Source organism: Chamaea fasciata, unplaced genomic scaffold (assembly GCF_029207755.1).
Source record: "Chamaea fasciata isolate MVZ Bird 193981 ecotype frontalis unplaced genomic scaffold, bChaFas1.0.hap1 SCAF_1, whole genome shotgun sequence".
Taxonomy (NCBI): Eukaryota; Metazoa; Chordata; class Aves; order Passeriformes; family Sylviidae; genus Chamaea; species Chamaea fasciata.
In genome coordinates this window covers 25,452,720-25,471,381 of record NW_027094086.1, presented here as the reverse complement: position 1 = coordinate 25,471,381, position 18,662 = coordinate 25,452,720, and the positions used below count along the sequence as shown (strand labels likewise).

The 18,662-nt window shown below is 41.3% G+C and overlaps 1 protein-coding gene across 2 annotated transcripts in view; it reads right to left on the bottom strand.

Annotated features, from left to right (window-relative positions):
• PIP4P2 (phosphatidylinositol-4,5-bisphosphate 4-phosphatase 2) overlaps positions 1 to 18,662 on the bottom strand; it is a 37,924-nt gene that overhangs the window by 13,950 nt on the left and 5,312 nt on the right. Inside the window, exons 1-4 of one of the 2 annotated variants that reach the window (XM_066179015.1) lie at positions 9,890 to 10,127; positions 3,860 to 4,008; positions 2,376 to 2,482; positions 534 to 657 (exon numbers count right to left, since the gene is read on the bottom strand). In XM_066179015.1, coding sequence (XP_066035112.1) covers positions 534 to 657; positions 2,376 to 2,482; positions 3,860 to 4,008; positions 9,890 to 9,995 — 486 coding nt within the window. In that variant the 5' untranslated portion in view covers positions 9,996 to 10,127. Of the gene's footprint in view, positions 1 to 533; positions 658 to 2,375; positions 2,483 to 3,859; positions 4,009 to 9,889; positions 10,128 to 18,662 lie in introns of those variants that run through there. The other variant, XM_066179024.1, reaches the window with a different exon arrangement.

The window sequence follows — 18,662 nt, the reverse complement described above, 5'->3', positions numbered from 1 at the left end:
GTGGCAGCACCTTGTCCTTTTAAAAGACAAAGAGTTCAACAGCAGAAGAACATTTGTGCATCCTTCCACTTCAAAAATGGGATCAACTGTAACTCTCACATATAAACCAAAACCTCCAGTTCTCCAACAACCTACAGATATGCCAATGGCAAGTGCCATACTCACAGCTTTCAAGGGCTCATACAGCAATGACAGGACTGCTCTCTTGGCCACTGCAGAACACTGCCACCACTGCAAGCCTAAACAGAACCTGGAAGACCAACTTCCACTTCCCAGCACTGTCCACTCTCACATCACAACACAGTAAGACAGACTTTGGGCTTTATCTATCCACATACAGACAGACTGTTAAAAGTTTTCTTGAAACACAAAGATAACCAAATACAGACCATACAGCCATACTAGTGAGTACAGAAGTTTTAGTTCCTCAGTGATGCCAGAGAGTGAGGCAATACACTCTTAAAACTGCTTACAACAAACAGCTTGAGGGATAGCACGGTGAGGCGAGAAGGAGAATGTGATGCTTTACTTACAAGGAATGTATTTCCACAGTGCCCACACACCACTCTAGTTCCATCTGGTTGAACTGGCAAGGCAGGTTGAGCTGGCTGCTCTTCTGGAATCAGCATTACTGGACCAAGAGTAATGATGCGTCTACTGTGGTAAGAACATTAGATTACATATGTAATTTAGCTAGCAAAAGAGAACGATGATGCGTTCAAACAATTACCTCAGTCACTACCAAATTTTTTACACATTTAAACTATAATCTACTTGTTAAACAGCTGATGAACCAAGTTTTGGTCACTCTCCAAAGCGTTTTCAGTTTTAAAAATACTCTCCCTATAAGATCAGCCATACAAGCCTAAACCCTATAGAGATCAAAGACTTGCAAGCACAGGACAGACAGGCTCCTCAGAAAAATGAAAACTTAATACTCTGGCTGAGCAAGCCTGAGAACTGAAATCTACATACCCATGTGGAACATGTAGAAAGAGTAAGGATCTTCCACAATCTAGTTCTCCCTCCCACACTACTAACAACCATGTCAATATAAGCAGCACATCCATACTTGCACATTAAAAATTCCATACTGTTGAGTAAAATAAAGAGGAAGACTACCCTAGACTGACTAAATGAAATCAATTTACTTTAAAGAAAGCATTTGCTTTTATGTTCAACGTGATTCCAGTTTAATTACACAATTTGTCAGTCCAAAATGACAGTACCCAAATTAACCAACTCAGAATGAGGATGAGACTTCTTAGAACTAAAAAAGTGAAAGGAAAAATTAAAGCAATATTTAATTTGCATTGCATCTCTTCCATCTACAACCAAAATTGTATTCTGAACGGCTTTCCTTCAATCTAGAGTCTTCCATTTAAGGCATACTCCCAACTCTCTCCTTCGAAGTACACTACACCAATTTTGCTCAGTTCCTAGCAAGACAAATACATAGACTGTCTTAGGGAAACTGCTTAGATGTATGCTATTGAGATTATTTTAATAAAATTAAGGAACTTCTGATTTAGTTTAGTTACCAACCATGTGATATATTATAACTGAACTATCCCATGAACATTTTTGCACTCTGAGAAAATGTTTGGAATGTTTTGAAGTCCTATCCAACAGAGCATTAGTAAAAAAGAGTAATTCCCACAAGTCTCAAACTATGTTTCAAAACCAGAACAGCCAATAGACTGGTGACTAGAGAACTTGGTGGGGTAGAACTCCCTTTCACACAGCTGCAGACTCAGCCTTCCTCTCCATTTCTCCTTTTAGAGCTGCACCACTTACAATCAAACTCCTCCTACCTCAGTGGAATCTTTAACACCTTAAGCCCAACACTAAGAACAATCACTATGACAATCACAATTGCTTCTTTTATAAGATGTGTGAACATTAAGGTTGAGAGCTGAGAGAATGAAAACTCAGCATAGTTGAGAAGGAGACTGAAGCCAAGCTACTACTCCATCTCCCATTTCACTTTGAATTCCTACTCTGAACTTAGCAAAGTGAGTATTCTCTGTAGTTATAATAACTAAGTCTCCAAGAAATTATGAATGTTAAGTCCCAGAAACAAGAAGTGAATTTTCTTCTATTGCTCTTTACATTATTTTTGACTTAAAAAGTAGTTATATAATGGGACACACACATCTGAGACTAAAAGAAAAAGAAGAAACTTTTTCCTCTTTAATCTTAAAAAAATATTCAAAATGGACACTAGCACTACCTGTGTCTGCAGCAATTTAGTAATGCTCTGTAAGTGTCCATGTAAAGAAACCAAGGCTTGACCCTTTTTCAATACTCAACACAAAGAGGACAGATGCTTTAAAGAAAATCATCTCAAGGCACTGAGAGTATTTTATTCTTACCAGTTTGGTCTTGGACAGCCTATTTTCCGAGATGTATCCTTACAGATAAGGAGACAGTTACATTGACATCTAACATACTTCTTCCCTGAAGGAGGGTTTTTGATTGGCTAAACAAACAAACAAACAAACAAAACCACAACCACCAGAGAACACACATCAGAAGTCATAGCAATTAACTTTTTTCCACATAACAGGATGACAAAGCAGAATAACTTCAGTCAAAAGTTCTTGCTAACAGAGAAATGCACTTCCTCTTACAGAGGAAACTTCAGAGTCAACACAAAATTAAGAAATTTTTTCTTTTCTTAAGAAGTGAAAATTTCCTTACTAGAACAAATTCTGCAAACTCATGGAAAAAACATTCATATTTCAGCACTGAAAATTCAAGGCTTCAGTTCACTTTTTTTTTTTTTTAATATGAGTTAAAATAGTGATTTAAAAAAAAAAAAAAAAACAAAAAAAAACAACAAAAAACAACCACCCCAAACCAGTCAAAAAGTCAAAACATCAAACAACCCTTCTTGCCTGGTACAATGGCTTTATTCAACAGTGAAAGGACCACACTCTGTTTCTTGGTCACTAAGAGAATATGAAAGCATCACCAACTGTAATCTTATTTTAAACTGTACTGAAATTATCTTTCTCCAACCTAGGAGTCAAGTTTCAATGTCCCTTTCATGCAGCAAATCAAAGGGTGCACAATACTTTGTTTGGCTTGAAACATTATATATTGGACAGGAAGGTGACTATCAGTGGCAGGTTCTCTACCCTCGAACTGGAAAAAAAATCTCCTGCAGTTTTCAGGCTTCCTGTTTTCAGGACATGATTTAAAGATATTTTCATATAACAAATATATAATAAATCCATATAATAAATCTAATCCATTGTTTTTCATACAAATGCTTGCAGTAGCTGTGGAGCACTGCAGTATCACATCCCAAATCTAAAACTGGCAGGAGGAAAAAAAATAAAAGCAGGAGGCCAAATACTGAAGACTTGAATTAAGAGGAGAAGAAACAAATAGGTCTGTGATGGCTGGAAAATAACCTAAGACTTAAACATTTCAAAGTTATTTTATTGTGATCTGTTACAGCTAACAAAGTGACTGAAGAGTATTTCAGGAGAAAGGCATTCATCCAGGGAGAGGTGTGGGTTCATTACTTTGTTTCTCCCACTCTTAGAATAACTCAATTCTGCACTGCTCCTCATCCCATCAAAACCAATTTTATTCTTCTTTACAGAAGAGTAATTATTTAAATGACATCTTTGCTTTTTGTCCTCCTCAGAAGGAGACATCCTGCAAAGCCAGCTCGACCGCATGAAGATTTATTCTAACTGCTTATGACCATCCTTGTGCCAGCATGCCTCCAACTTGCACACCAGCCACACTGGCAGGAAGGGACTCACCCTGCCCAGGTGAGGACATGACTTCTACCCCACCCAGTGCCCCCCACAAAAAGAAAAGTGCTAAAAATCCATTTTACTGTAGCTTCATTGCAGACTGTGCATTTAACCACATGTTGGTGTAGCTTGCCATCCAAATTGATGAGTGACTGGCACACACGGCAGTTGATCACGGGAACACCGCTGGCATCTGGACTGGCAATGGCAGTGTACGGAGGGGGAAGCTCTGCTGCAAGAGACAAGGAAATCTCGGCTGAAAAAACAGAGGGTCCCAAAATGCTTCCAGCAAGTACAGTTTCTAGCAGTCACAGGCTCAAAAAAAGAAAAGAAAAGAAAAAAACCCAAAAAAACAACAACAAAGAAACCACAAAAAAACCCCAAAACAAACAAACAAAAAAAAACAAACCTCAAAGTCAGTGTTTAGAATAAGCATAGAACAAAGCTAAGTTTGCTTTCCCCTTCTCCACAACTTCTATGTACACAAACACCATCCATAGTTGTAGGTAAAGCAAATCAGCAACACAAACACACAGTAAATCACCCCAGAAATCTGGATCCAACAAAACTCATCAATGTAACTTTATTTCAAACCAGCTTTTTGCAGTCCTTAGAAAATGCATGGAGAAAACACACTAAAAACCTACTACAGATTAGTAGAGACTGGCTCTTGAAGAAAAAGACCCCAGAAAATAAGACACAGGTAGGAAGAGTCATAAACAGCATTCACAAATATCTAAAAAGACTGAAATACAGTAACTGTTTATCATATATTAGAAGATACTACAGGTAAAAAAACCAAGGAAGTCCTGTTAAGAAAACAGGTCTTGGATAGGAAGTGGCATGAAATGCTTCTTTTTTGAGTACAATAGCAAATTTATGCTGTCTTGAAGAAAAAACCCAGAAGTCTCAGAGTTTCTGCTTTTAAAGGGTCCAGATATTCTCCTTGTCCAGGAGCCAAAGTACCAATGGACAAGAAGGTCTTCAGTCACTCTGGAGAGAGTAACACAAGGAAGGCTTTAATGGCCTCAGGCCTCCAGGGAAGGGCAGACTTCAGACTCCAGCTTTGTCAGTCTTGAGCCCACAGCAAGACAGGGAGGAAACACTGAAGATTCTCTGAGGCTTAAGAATCCATGGAATGAAAATAATTCAACACAGCGATTTCTCACAAGCTTATCACCACAATTCTTTGGCATATAATAGCACTGACTTTTATTTCACCAAGAAGTTCAGGGCTTTTCAGGTAAGCAAATACATAACAGGCATATTCAGTAGTTCATATTTAGCTTTTTAAAATACAAGTAGTTTGAAATGCTCTGCAGCCTTGGGCTTCAATAAGTTTTTCAAAAATTACATCCAAGCAGCTAGCAAAATCTTCAGAGAAGCAGTGAGAGATCAGCCTACTTCCCATTTACCAACAGCACTGAACAGAGCAGTATCTGCTGGAGGGTGGTGAGGGAAATCACAGGCTGCTATCAAAGCTGACAAGCCCAAGTATTACATTTAAGCCTGCAAGAAAGCACTCATCACTCCTTCACTCTGTCTTGAAGTGAACGTCGTAAGCTGGAGGGATATAAGGAACCCTGTCTGCCCTTCAGATCCAAAAGTCATCCCACATCTTTGAAGTGCATGCTGAACAGCCATGCTGCTATCTCTCTTTGCTATATGACCCAGACCTGTGCTGGATTTTAACTCACAGAGGCAGCAGGAAAAAGTCAGATACCTTGAGAGTCTCAGAATCACATCAAGTATACTTGAATTATTTCAGGTGAGAAACAAAATTAACTTATATGCAGCAATACAATGCTGAATTCATGACACTAAGTGATGCTCTATTTCTTGAGGAAGTGAACTTCACACCTTCAGCTCTGATACACTGGTTACAGAAAACAACATCCTTACGAAATATCAGGTAACAGTACTGTTATTTCTTCTGTTTCTGAGGAAATACATTCTGAAAAAATGCAGCAAAAATATTAAATATCAGTATTTTGTTGTACAGTGATACCCTATTTTTAGTAAGACTGCCACATGCAGGACATGAGACATTACAAGACATTAAAAAACAAACACACACAAGACAAAACCCCAACCCACACACTTTGGCAAGTAGAAACAAGCTCAAGCCTAACAGAGCACTCCAGAAATCAGGTTAGAGATTTAGATGATGCCACGGTGGAAAAGTCAAGGCTGCTGCAAGGGGCTTTTGGCAGTCAGCAGGCTGCTTAACTGCTCCTGCAGTGAGCAGCTGACACTTTCTGGCTAGGGGAACAGGCAGCCAGAAAACAAAAGGCATGCTCCAAAGACTAAATACCAAACTCTCCGTCAAGACACCTCTACAGTTCACTCCCAGCTCTAAGGTTGCTTTTCTGAAAAGCAACAGTTGTTTTTTAAAAGTTCTTGACTTTGTCCTCTCCACTTAAAGCGTAACAGCTCAATTCTGTGAGCTGGGAATAGAGTGGCTGTACTAAGGCAAGCAATGTCTTTAAGGGTACCAGAAAGTGAAAAGACACACAGCCACCAACATTTCAGCTTTCCATGATCCTGGAATACTTTAAACATTTACCACCATACCTTCTAGACATTTATAATTTTCTATACCCCATTTCCAAGTGATAACTCGTACAAGTTTGAAAGCTGGTTAACCGAGGTGTGTGAGCCCCTACACACAGCGCCAGCCACTTCTCCAGCCTCATTCTGGAGCTGCTTGGCTTCCAGGTAAGCAGCCTCGCTGCTCCTGTCCTGCTGGCTCAGCAAATATCAGATAGCAGGCGAATAATGGCTGCTTTTCAGAGCCGTGCTGCAGCAAATAACATTTGCTATGGAGCAGAAAGCATGAGGTATCTTGGCACTGCAACCTTCATGCTCAAAGAAAAGATGCATTTTGAAGAGCTCCAAAGACCAAACCCAGCAGAAGCCACCAAAATTAAATATAAAGAAAAGTATACTGGGGAAGGGTAAGGAGGTGGGGGATGGTGAAAAGGAAAATAAAGACATTGTCTCAGAGTGAGCTACTCGTTACCCCTTAATAAAAAGGTTTCAAAGCACATTAGCATAGTTTGGTATGACTTTTTTTTTTTTTTTTGACAGCTTGAATTTCAGGCTAACTATAATGCCTAGAACCAGTTTATAAAGGTTTGTCAGTCTGTTATGCTGGACGTGACTGGGTAGTAGGCAAGCTTCTCATACACACTAGGAGACATGTAATGAGATACTGAATTCCCTGCTGCAGACATACCCGTTTACAGCTATATTATCATTTTTTCTTAAGAAAAAAAAGAAAAACCCCCAAAACAAAGCAACAAACAAACAACCCCCCTCCCCAAAAAAACCCCAAAACAGTAATTAGTTCAGCAAGATGAGCAAAGTGCCCTACCATGCAGTACATCTGACTCCCTCCTCACCCCTACAGAACAGCAATGAAATGGCAGATATCCCATTTGCAACCTGAGAAATTCCTTGTGGTGCTTATGCACTTTCCTCCCTTGGCAGCTGAAGGGTGGAAACCACAGAGAACCACTTGCAGCCTACCTGGGTCAAACAAAAATGAGTTTTATTTTTATATATAAAAAAATCACTCTTTATCACTATCTAAATCATTATTTATCACGACCTGGGAGGGGGTGGGTAAGGGAAAAAGTGATAGATGCCAGAGATCAGTTGTTAAGAGCTAAGAAAACCTGGAAAAAGCCCAAGAAACCTAAAAGAAACAAACAAAAAAGCACTAACTATCCTATTACAGGGAACAGAACTGATAGTTTCACCCTTTGTCAATGTTGTGAAAAGTTTCTTAAATACCGTGGCCTGCATCCACATTGAAAATATTTTTTCTTGCTTGCTTGCATCATTAAGAACAAACATGGAGCCACTACTAGGATTCACGGATCCACCAGTTCACACAGGGAAGAGTCAGCTGGGTCTCAGCTGCAGCTCAACAAAGGCATAGAAGCCTACCTTCAAACCATGGTCTCTCTGATTTAAATATATTGGGCACAGTAGATAATTACAGGGATAAACCTATGAATGTACATTCAGGCGGTAGTTTTGACACAAAGGCCTTTTTCCTCCTTCCTCTGCCACTCCACACTATTCAAGGGACGTTAATCAAGGAAGCTCTGCAGAAGGAGTTTGCTTTGGAAGAAAACCCAATTTTTCCACAGGAATGCTTCTTCCCTCGAAATCTAGCCTTGTGCTAGAGAGAGAGATAAAGACTGCCAGTAAGCTAGAAAGGTGGTTTAGCTTGCAGAGATCCTTTCACTAAGGAAAGCCAACAGAGCAAGGGAAGTAGAGCTACTGGGCCTACGCCACGGCTCTGCAAAATTCTGTTCCGCAGCTATCCTCAGAGAGTTTTGCAGAGCAAAAGTACTGAAGTGCTACCTAGTATGTTTGCTCATGGACTGATCAAACAAGAGATATTTGACATTCAAGAAAGCTCTGTGTTGGTTCTTCCTCATTTTTGGGGGGGAAGCCACTTATCTCAAGAACCACATCGCACCGCAGGTGCCCAACCAGTTATCTCAAGTAACAGATGCCCACTGAAGGCACAGGAAGACATGGCTAGGAACTAAAATGAGGATTTTAGGATCCAGCTCATTTCCAGGTCATGAGTTTTACCCTGATGCATCACTCATCTAATGCATTTTCATTACTTTTTAAGTTTATAAAGACTAAAACAAACACACCACCAAAAACCAGATTGGAATGTATGCAACAATAATGGTTACAGGATAAGGATCATGAAGAATAAAAACATCAAACACCAGAATGTAAACTAAGGTATATATGTGGATTTTTTTTGACTTAGGGGATAACATCAATACTAAAAAACTGATGGCAAATAAACCCCAAATAAAAAGCCAAAGCCTCCAAACTCCTCTGTTTTTTAAGCCAATATTCCTTTGTCCAGTTCACATCAAAGTAAACAGCCAACACCAGTTACGGCCCTAAATGAAATACATTTTCACATGAAGACAAGGCCTAGCTTTCCACGAGTTTAAATATCATTCAAAATACAGATGCTCACTCATTCTAGTTACATGCATGTCATGAATTTACACGGTTAATAGAAATTGTTAAGAAAGGACCAATACACTGGACCTACTGAGATAAGAACTGTAATCTTACATTTTAAAGGGTACTGCTAAGCAAAGCTACTCTAATCTTATTTAGTCTTGATTCCTACAGCTTTCTCCACACCTCAATTTCAGAGGTTTAACTGAAAAAAAAACCAACCAACACCTACTAATATACTTTGATAAGGTCCTGATTTATATTTTCTAAGTAATTTTTTCTACCTACTAACTAAATAGTCAGTATTGATCAACAAGATGATTTTTCCTAAGCCTGTGCAGAAAAGATAATAGCATATAATTATGCCAGGACTACGGATTTGTAACCGCAGTATCGGACTTCCTTTAAAAATAAAGCCAAAACCAGCTATGGCCTTGAAACGTGTTTGCAAGGACATCCTGGCGGTTTCGGGCTCCAACTACCACACTGCACCCAGTCCCTTCGGTATTTCAGTGCGACTGCCAGGACAGGCGCCGGCCACAGCTGGGCACCTCTGGGCTGTGGCCCGGCGATGGTCACCGGCCATGGCGACCTGCGCGTTCGGCGCCGCTCAGCCCCCCCCTCCCTGTGCCCAGCTGAGCCCTTCTCAGCTCCGGATCCTCCACTTAATCCCGCTGCTAATTAATGGGGAAACCCAACTCCAACAATTACCACGCAAGCTGCGGCATGCGAGCGAGTTATAATGGGCAGACCGGTTCGGGCTTGTTCTGCCCCTGCAAACAATTATTTTCATTTCTTTTATTATTTTTTTCCCCCTGAGCCGCTCAGGCCGGAGCGCGGCGGGGAGCGCGGCCTGTGCCGGGCACGGAGCGGCGTTACCTGTTGTTCCCCACCGGCGCCGGGCGGGGCGGGGGCTCCCCCGCCGGCGACCCCCGGCCCGGCCCCGCCGCCCCCGGCCCGGGCGGGGGGAGCCCCGCACCGCCGCACCCGAGCCGAGGCGCCGCGTCCCCTGCCAGACACAGCCGCAGCGCCAGCGCCAGGGCCACCCCCCGCCCGCCGCCCCCCTGCCCGGCACGGCGGCGGGGCGCCGGCGGCCGCCTTACCTCGGGGACTGCTGTCCGGCAGATAGGGCGGTGCGGTCGGGGTGACATTGCCGGAGCCGGGCGCGGAGAGCAGCGGGGAGCGCTCGTCCACCCCCTCGGCGGCCATGGCTGCGGCGCGGAGGGCCCTGCCCGCTGCCGGGCGCGGGGCGGGGAGGCGGCCGGGCCGGCGGCGCCGGGGAAGGGGAAGGAGCGCAGAGGAAGGGGCTGGGAATGAATGAGAGCGGGGCGGGGAGGAGGGACGGCGGGGCGGGCGCTGGGCCGGCCGGCCCCCGGCGCGGGGTAATGAGCGGGGCAGGCCGGGGGCGGTGTCTGGGAGAGACGTAACAACCTTCTGTTGTAAATAAAATTTTCCCGTAAAAGACTGCATTTGTGGCGTTGTGTGGGTTTTTTTTTCTGGTTGTTTGTTTGTTTGTTTTGTTAAGGTTTTTTTAAGCTCTGTGTTTGGATATTGACATCAGTACCAGGGAAGTGCTACAGTCGATTTAACTGGAACCAGTCGCTTTTTGCAGGACTCTGGGGATGCGGACGGACTGAGGCGACACTCTCCGAGGTGAGAGCGGTGGGAATCTTCAAGGGCGCTCTAAACGTGAGGAGATAAATCTACGCGTTATCAAATCTGCTGCTCAGTGGGGAAGTCTGTCCCCTGGTGCCACTGAGCTCTCAGGACGGAAGGACTAAATTTCCTTCTGTCTCTCGGGCACCATCTGGAAGTCTCTGGCAAAGAGGGAAAATAGCTTCCCCTGATTAATTTTTCAGACCATGCTGAGATAAAGTGATGTTTGTCCCCCTTGTGTCGTGCGCTGCTGTCCGTCGGTCAGATTGCCAGGCTGCAGTAATAGCAGAAGATAAGCGCTTTGTACACAAGTGGACACGGCTGCCAGGCGGCACCGAGTCGATTAACCAGAGCCAAGCCAAGCCGCTCCTTGAAACGACTTGCATGGAAGGCAGATGTTTTTGTAAGAGCTGGGGAAAGGTGAGATCGTGGCCTGAGAGTTCACAGGCTGGTCAGATGCCTTCCCTCATAATACAATTTATAAAATAAAACAGGATTTCTTGCATCGTGTAGAAAATTTTCTACGGGAGCTTTTCTTCATATTCGAATCTAGAAAATCAAACTGTTCTATGAAAACAGATTAATGTATTTGAGAGTCTATGAGAAATAAAATATTAAATGAGGGCTGATGTGGTTTATTTTTCAAAGATTTCGATGATTATTACTTTAATAACTGTATTGTGGAATTAATCAACTACTCATTCGGTGCAAAATTGTGTTTTTGAACGTTATTATCCTGTAGAAATAAACTGAATATGAGTGAGCTCTGATATAAGGGATAACATTCTACAAGGCAACCGGTTGTGTTATGACAGCCATCTTCATCACGTATGAAATGCAGTAATGCTATGGCAAACCGCTTTTCCATCAGAAAATGTGGTAACTAACCTGCAAGATGTCATTTTAGTATAAATTATATGGACCTTTCGGTGGTCAGTCAGCTTCTAAATAACTCTCAAGCTTAAATCAATACTTAACAGCTTTTTATTTTTGTGAGGATTTCTAAGGCTCAAGGTGTTTTGTGCCCCAAACTCCTGCTTGATAAGGTACCATGAAGCCAACCTTGGCAGGTAAAATGTAGGTCGTAAATATTACCAGTAAGGTTGTATCTTTAGCACATGATTTTGCTATCACATGCCCAGTTTTCAACAAGAACAGAGCTGTAGGCTTTCTTTTGGAATCCTGTTGAAGGAACTGGCAGTTGCAACCAGATTTCTTTACTATTTTTCTTGTGTGGGAAAAGACAGAAAAGATTTCATACACTGTTAAAGCTGCCAACTAGGCTGCACTGAGTTCCACCAATGCCTGGTCCATCCTGCAGCTATTACAGCAAATTGTGAGACCACCTTCCCCTCTGAACTGTTCTTCTGACTTGTAAACCTCAAATTCCCTCCTAGGGACCTGCAGGGAAAGCTATGTCACAACTCAGTCTGACTGCTCAAGCCTGCACATACAGCTGAAAATTATTGTTGTTAAGTATCCCAGCATGCTGACCTTATTCTTGCAATATGACTGTCATCTAAATAAGAACCCACTTGGGATAAGAAAAAAAAAGCATTCCTATAGCTCCTTGACTTGATTTTTCAGAGTTCTTTATACTCTAATCACCTGAGCTGCTATAGTCTTAATAGTGGACATTAGGTAGTAGCTCAGTCATCTGCCTCTGCTGTTCAGTATTTCATGTCCATGTGTCTAAAGGTAGTCAAAGGTCTACAGGACTTTCCAACCCAAACATTGCAGTCTGATGTGTAGATTTGCTAGCATGGCCGGCTGTATCCATGGGAAGCTAGATAGTACCTAAAGGTGTACCAGGAAACTGGTGAATGCACAAGCCTTCCTCACATGCTAGTCAGGCTCTAAAGGAAAAAGAAAAATTCAAGCATCAGATAATGCCAGGCTGAAGACAGCTTAGGCAGTGAGAACTTGCTGTTTTCTTCCTGCTCTTCTTCCTCTGGACACAACTGCCTTATAATACATGTTTAATTAAACTGCTGTGCAGTTTTCCTTCTATGAAAATCCTGCTTTCTCTGGTGGGTGGGATGCTTTGCTCTGAGCAGCCCTGCTTGTGCCTGAGCTACCCAGAAGACACATCATGACCTGAGTTCAGTGTCGTAGCACAAGCACAGGTGCTTTTCTGCACCAGTTGCCCCTGATCGCCTTCGACTGGCAAGTTACAGCACACCCTGTGCATGCCTCAGCCTTCACTGTGGTACTTGGCTGTGCTGCCAAGGCATCTCGTGGGTTCCCAGCACTGTAGGCTGAGTGATACAGACTAGGAGTCCAAGCACGTGCCTCCATGGGAAATGCCTCCCGCTGAGACACGCTACTATGCAGCTTTGAAAATGACACAGGCAAATGAACCAACTATACCTCTGAGAGCAGCTCTACAGGAAGTTTCTCAAGGCGTCTTCACCTGTGTCACAGAACAAAATCCCACATGTACCTCTCTGTCCTGCCCCAGTCCTGTTGTTTCATATAAACTTCTGTGCCAAACAAATGAGGGCCGAGCAAGGCAGCACATTGGTTACTGACAAGGCTTACATTAAGCAGAGAGATAAAATGAAAATAAAACATATTTTCTCCCTCTATTCTTACTAATATCCCATGCTTAGAGAGACTTTTTGAGATGTTTGGTAATGCTCAAGTTTAATTTTTCTTCATTCTAAAATTATCATTCTCATTGATTTTTTTTCCCTAGATAAAAGAATCTTAACTTTTGTATGAGACCAACCAGTGAAAATGTGAAACCTCATTGTCAAGTGCAAATGTATTTGTGTATCAATATTAAAACAACTACAACTCTTTGTTAATCTTGCCTCTTTAATAGGTAGTAAGTGTAAAAAAATACCCGAGAGAGTCTATTTGTATTGTGCAGACTTTTTCAGGTACCATTGTAATTTTCTGTGTTACATTTTAGAACAAATAACCTCCAATAATATTTTTTATCTGTCTGTTATTTTTAGTTTCATAATAATGCCCAGAGTCTGCAAGCCAAAACCTACTGTGATAGGAGTTGTTCAAAGACACAGAGAAATACACTGATGGCTTAAAAGACAAAAAAGGTTAAAAATAAAATTTCAGACATAATACAGGTTATGCAAATTCCCGTAAGTTGTCACTCACAGTGTAAGAATTGGAGTATGGTCAAAGGACTGTTTGCTAAACCAAGTTTCTTCCTCATGGCAAGTATATGGAATAAAAATAGCAAAAAAAGAACTTATTATTACATTTTCCCAGATTCACTACATTGTGAATGGCACAGTAAGCTAACACAAGACCTGGCTTATTTTTTAAAACTGTAATATAGAGAGGTGCAGAGGAGCAGCATATACAATGAACACAAAATTCTTTTAAGATTATCATTTGCAAAGCTATCCTGTGCTGTAGGATCAAGTCAATGACAAGATAAAATTTCATTCTATGGCTAGCCTGAGAAATGTAATTACAGTACTGTGTGTAGCATGAAATGCAGGATGTAATAATCCTGTACCAAGATACCACTTATAAAAATAAGTAACTGTAGATTTGAATATGTTGTTTCAGGTAAGGTAATGCAATGTAAACTAATATAACAACTATGATACAGCATCCAGAATAGTATTTCAGAGCATATTTTGAAAGTTGGGCAAGGCTTTTGAAAATACTTCTGTGTTCTGTCCTCTGTACCATGCCACAACGTACTGCAGGCTTCAAGCTCCAGATAGGCCCAGGACTTGGCAGTGATATGCACAGCCACGTGATAATCTCTGGAATAATTAGTATGCTGAAATGTTTAACTTTCTTTTCTTTTTTCTCTTTTCTTTTCTTTTCTTTTCTTTTCTTTTCTTTTCTTTTCTTTTCTTTTCTTTTCTTTTCTTTTCTTTTCTTTTCTTTTCTTTTCTTTTCTTTTCTTTTCTTTTCTTTTCTTTTCTTTTCTTTTCTTTTCTTTTCTCTTTTCTCTCCTCTCCTCTCCTCTCCTCTCCTCTCCTCTCCTCTCCTCTCCTCTCCTCTCCTCTCCTCTCCTCTCCTCTCCTCTCCTCTCCTCTCCTCTCCTCTCCTCTCCTCTCCTCTCCTCTCCTCTCCTCTCCTCTCCTCTCCTCTCCTCTCCTCTCCTCTCCTCTCCTCTCCTCTCCTCTCCTCTCCTCTCCTCTCCTCTCCTCTCCTCTCCTCTCCTCTCCTCCCCTCTCCTCCCCTCTCCTCCCCTCTCCTCCCCTCTCCCCTCCTCTCCTTTTTGTATGTATCTGTAATTTATTCACATGCAAAAGTATACAAGCACCGTGAAAACGGGAACATGATACAATTCCATATATATTTACTTGGGAAATGGCTTTTTTATTCTCTGCAGAAATTAGACAGTAGATCTGCAGAACACAGGAATTAAATATGAACTTCTTATCTGCAGAAGAATTTTTCCTTTAGTCCCATCAACAGTGCTCATCCCGTTACAGTTGTGTAATGTCACCCTCCCACTGACGAAACACAGACAAGGAACATTATGTTACTCAGTGATGACTTAGGAGGCTGACAGCACCTAATGTTGCAGAAAATGGTCGTTCTTCCAACCCACTCCTTCCCACCTGCAGGGCTACAGACAGGAGAGCAGCACACCAGAGCTGTGGGAAGGGTCATGCTCGCTGCACTGACAGCCTCTCCTGTCGACACCCTCTGTTCCCAAAAGCATTTGGCCAGTGACTAGCCAAGTCTATTTTTAGTAACTTTTTATGCTATATATTCTATTCCTGTCACTCCAGAGTACTCATGCAAATGTATGTAGGGCTGCTGCTGTTACAAACCTGCAATTTCCTAGACTGCATTAATTTTACTACAGTAGATTATGACAGACAGAAATTATAATGGTAAAGAAGTCTTCATTTACACAAAGGGAGGCATCTTCTGTTATTTGTAACTGGAATTGCAGTTCTTGTAAAACTTATTCATGTTATCATCCTTTCCTGATTGTACATCTGTCATTTCTTTTACAGTATTGGTGCTATTTCCAGTTAACTTTATTTTTAGAATAATGGAGGAATTTTCAGTCTCAATTAAGAAGCAGTTCACACTGGAAAAATATAATCCTTATTGGCAGGAAAATTGTTTATGGGTCTTAAATTCCTTTACATTCCAGCTCCATCTCTATGTGTTACCATAACCGTTAAACAATTTCTTGGTTGTCTTGAAGACACCAGCTGCTTTCAAAATTTTTTATTTAATATATTAATCTCTTCTTAATCACATTACATATACTCAAGATTTTTGCCTTTGTTATTTGTCAGAGGTTGCTACCCAATATATTATTATTATTAAATATCTATATCTAAATATGTAGATCCCTTTCTTCTGTAAAATCATTCTATTTGTTTACTAATGTCAGTCAAATGGTATTTGAATAAACTTTTAATTCCTTTTTTAAAATTTATTTTCTATTGTGGAATGGACTAATATTGTAGAGATAATTAGACAGTTTTAAATGTTAGAAAGTTCTACATGTTGGCATCATATACAATTTTAATTTGATCTCTGATTTTTAGTTCTGAGGAGCAGTTTGAGGGGAATGAGGAAAATATCGTCCTGTGCTTGAAACACCGCTGAGTCTTTGGTCATGAAACCAAGCAATATCAGGCTCAGTCCATCCCTGGATAAGATACAATGAAGAAAAGCAGGTAAAGATGTGAAGTAACTTGTGGTGCTTCACTAGACAGCACCGTTTGCTGTGCGGAAGAACAGAGCTGCTGTACCCTCCTGGCACCTGGTGGACACTAAGTATAAAGAAGAAAGCTCCAAATTCAAGTCAAGGTTACAGCAGCTTTTGATCACGAGCTATCCCATGACACATATCACAAGAATAGCAGTATCTTGGTCAAACTCCAGTTTGGATAATTAAGTGTCTGACTTGAACTCCCTTTGCCATTTCAGTCTCAATGAGCAGCCTTCTTCAATTTCAACTGGAACTCAGTTTAACCAACATGTTAATTACAGTGTAGCTCCATTTCAGGAATGGATGAAGTTATAAACATACAGTTCATGATTTTTCCAGGACAATAAGAAAGAGTAACAAGGCCTGTCACTCTAATTATTTTATGTGAGTACCAATCTCTATTTCAGATAAGTAGCATCCTTGATGATAATAAGTAGCATCCTTGATGATAATGCTTAGCAGATATATGACAACACTGTAATGGTGTAAATGCAAAGACTGTTCCATGCAGATATGGATGGTGTGGATTGAAGTGGCACAGTACTCCATTTTAAACGTAGCTGCATTTGTTAATATAGTACATAGTGTTTGGCAGAGGGACACAAAGATGGTGAGGGGCTACGAGGGGAAGCTGTGTGAGGAGCAGCTGAGGTCCCTTGGTCTGTCCAGCCTGGAGAAGAGGAGACTGAGGAGAGACCTCATTGCAGTATCCAACTTCCTTGTGAGGGGAAGAGGAGGGGCAGGCACTGACGTCCTCCCTGTGGTGACCAGTGAAGGACTCAAGGGAACAGCATCAACCTCTGCAGCATCAACTTCTCTCACAGAAGATTTAGGTTGCATATTATGAAAAAGTTCTTAATCCAGAGGGTGGTTGGTTCCTGGAACAGGCTTCCCATGGAAGTGGTCATAGCACCAAGCCTGACAGTGTTCAAGGAGTATTTAGACAATGCTCTCAGGCATATGGTGTGACTCTTGGTACTGTCCCATGCAACTCCAGGAGCTGAACTTCAATGATTCTTGTGGTTCTCTTCTAACTCAGCATATTCTATGATTTTATTAAATGTGATCAAGAGCAGCCATACTGAACTGATGATATTTGAATCACCAGCACTTAGGAAGTAAACATTTGGAATCAGACCGGGGGAGTGAAAATCCTGATGATGGCCAGTCTCCAAGGTAAGCTTTTCTACTGGCAGCTGCCAAGAAAGATGTTGCTGCAGAAAAAATGTGCAGATGTCAGAAATATGATTAAATTCTTAAAGAGTGTTGGGTGCCTTGAGCTCATCTGCACTATGGCTTGGGGTTCTGCAAGGCTTCTGTGAGTTAGAAAAGCTCCACATAACCAGATGGGAAAGAAAAGAGTTTGAGGCAGAATGAGTTTATTCTAGATACCAAAAAAATGAAGTTTGCATATTTGCATCTAAATATTGGCTGTACCTGCAGAATCTCTTCAATGGATGCTTTTCATAAAGAAATAATTTATAGGTATGGAGTTTTATTGTGTGCCTCTCAGCATGGAATGGAAGAGTGGCAACAGCTAGTCTAATCACAGCCACCAATAAAGAAGAATTTGTAATTAACCACGAAACACTGTAGCTATGAGAAACCAGACAAATTAGAGGCCTGGAGGGTCTTCAGGTACTGGAAAGCTGAATTTTCTGCTATAAGAATAGAAATAACAGAATTAAATTTTTTGCCTATATTTTGCCTTTATCTAGATCATATCAGTACATAGGTTGTAAAGGGAAAAGCAGAAACAAATGTTGATGGAAAAGATGTGGGAATCGTACCAATAGTTATTGTGAGCTTCATCAGAAGAGTATTACAGCTTTTTAATACAAAACCCAATATCCTTATAGGAAAGGTTAAAACAGAGCCACGATTTGCTTATCCTTATCAACTGATCAATCTTACGACTGTCAGGAAAAGATGCAAGTCCTTTTGACAGAGAGAAAGAATGCAAAATAGTGCAATTAAGGTGGCAACTGAATAGAAAAAAAACCCCAACAAAACAAAAAACCCAACCAACCTTTACCAGTACTACAAACAAGTTTCAAGACCCATGGAGTTGAAAAAGGTGCAATGAAATGAGTGTATTTCATGCCATTGCAGTATCTTTATAAGTAGGTCCCCCAAGGAAGAACAAATAAATATGGAGTCTGCACATTGTTAGCACATAATGCTTGAAATAGGATTCCTGTGATCTTTTTAGCTGGGGAAAATAAATAAGACTTAGTTGCTGCACTGCAAATTCTATTTTGATGTGCATCAGCTTTGTAAGCCAATGACTTTTTTTTTTTTTTTTTTAATCTTGCTATCAGCTAACTCACTTAAGTTATAATATTTTGCTCTCTCCTTGTAGAGCTGGAAGATCTTGAATTGTGCTCCTATTTAATGTGCATAGAGCAGTTTGGAGAGATTCCACTTCCCTTATTTCCTGCAGGCAGCTGTTACAATTCCAGCTCTGCCTTCCTTCCACAACCCCTCCCAGATGACCTGCTGTGCCATTTGAGGTCCCTGGTATGCTATCTATTATAGATCACAAA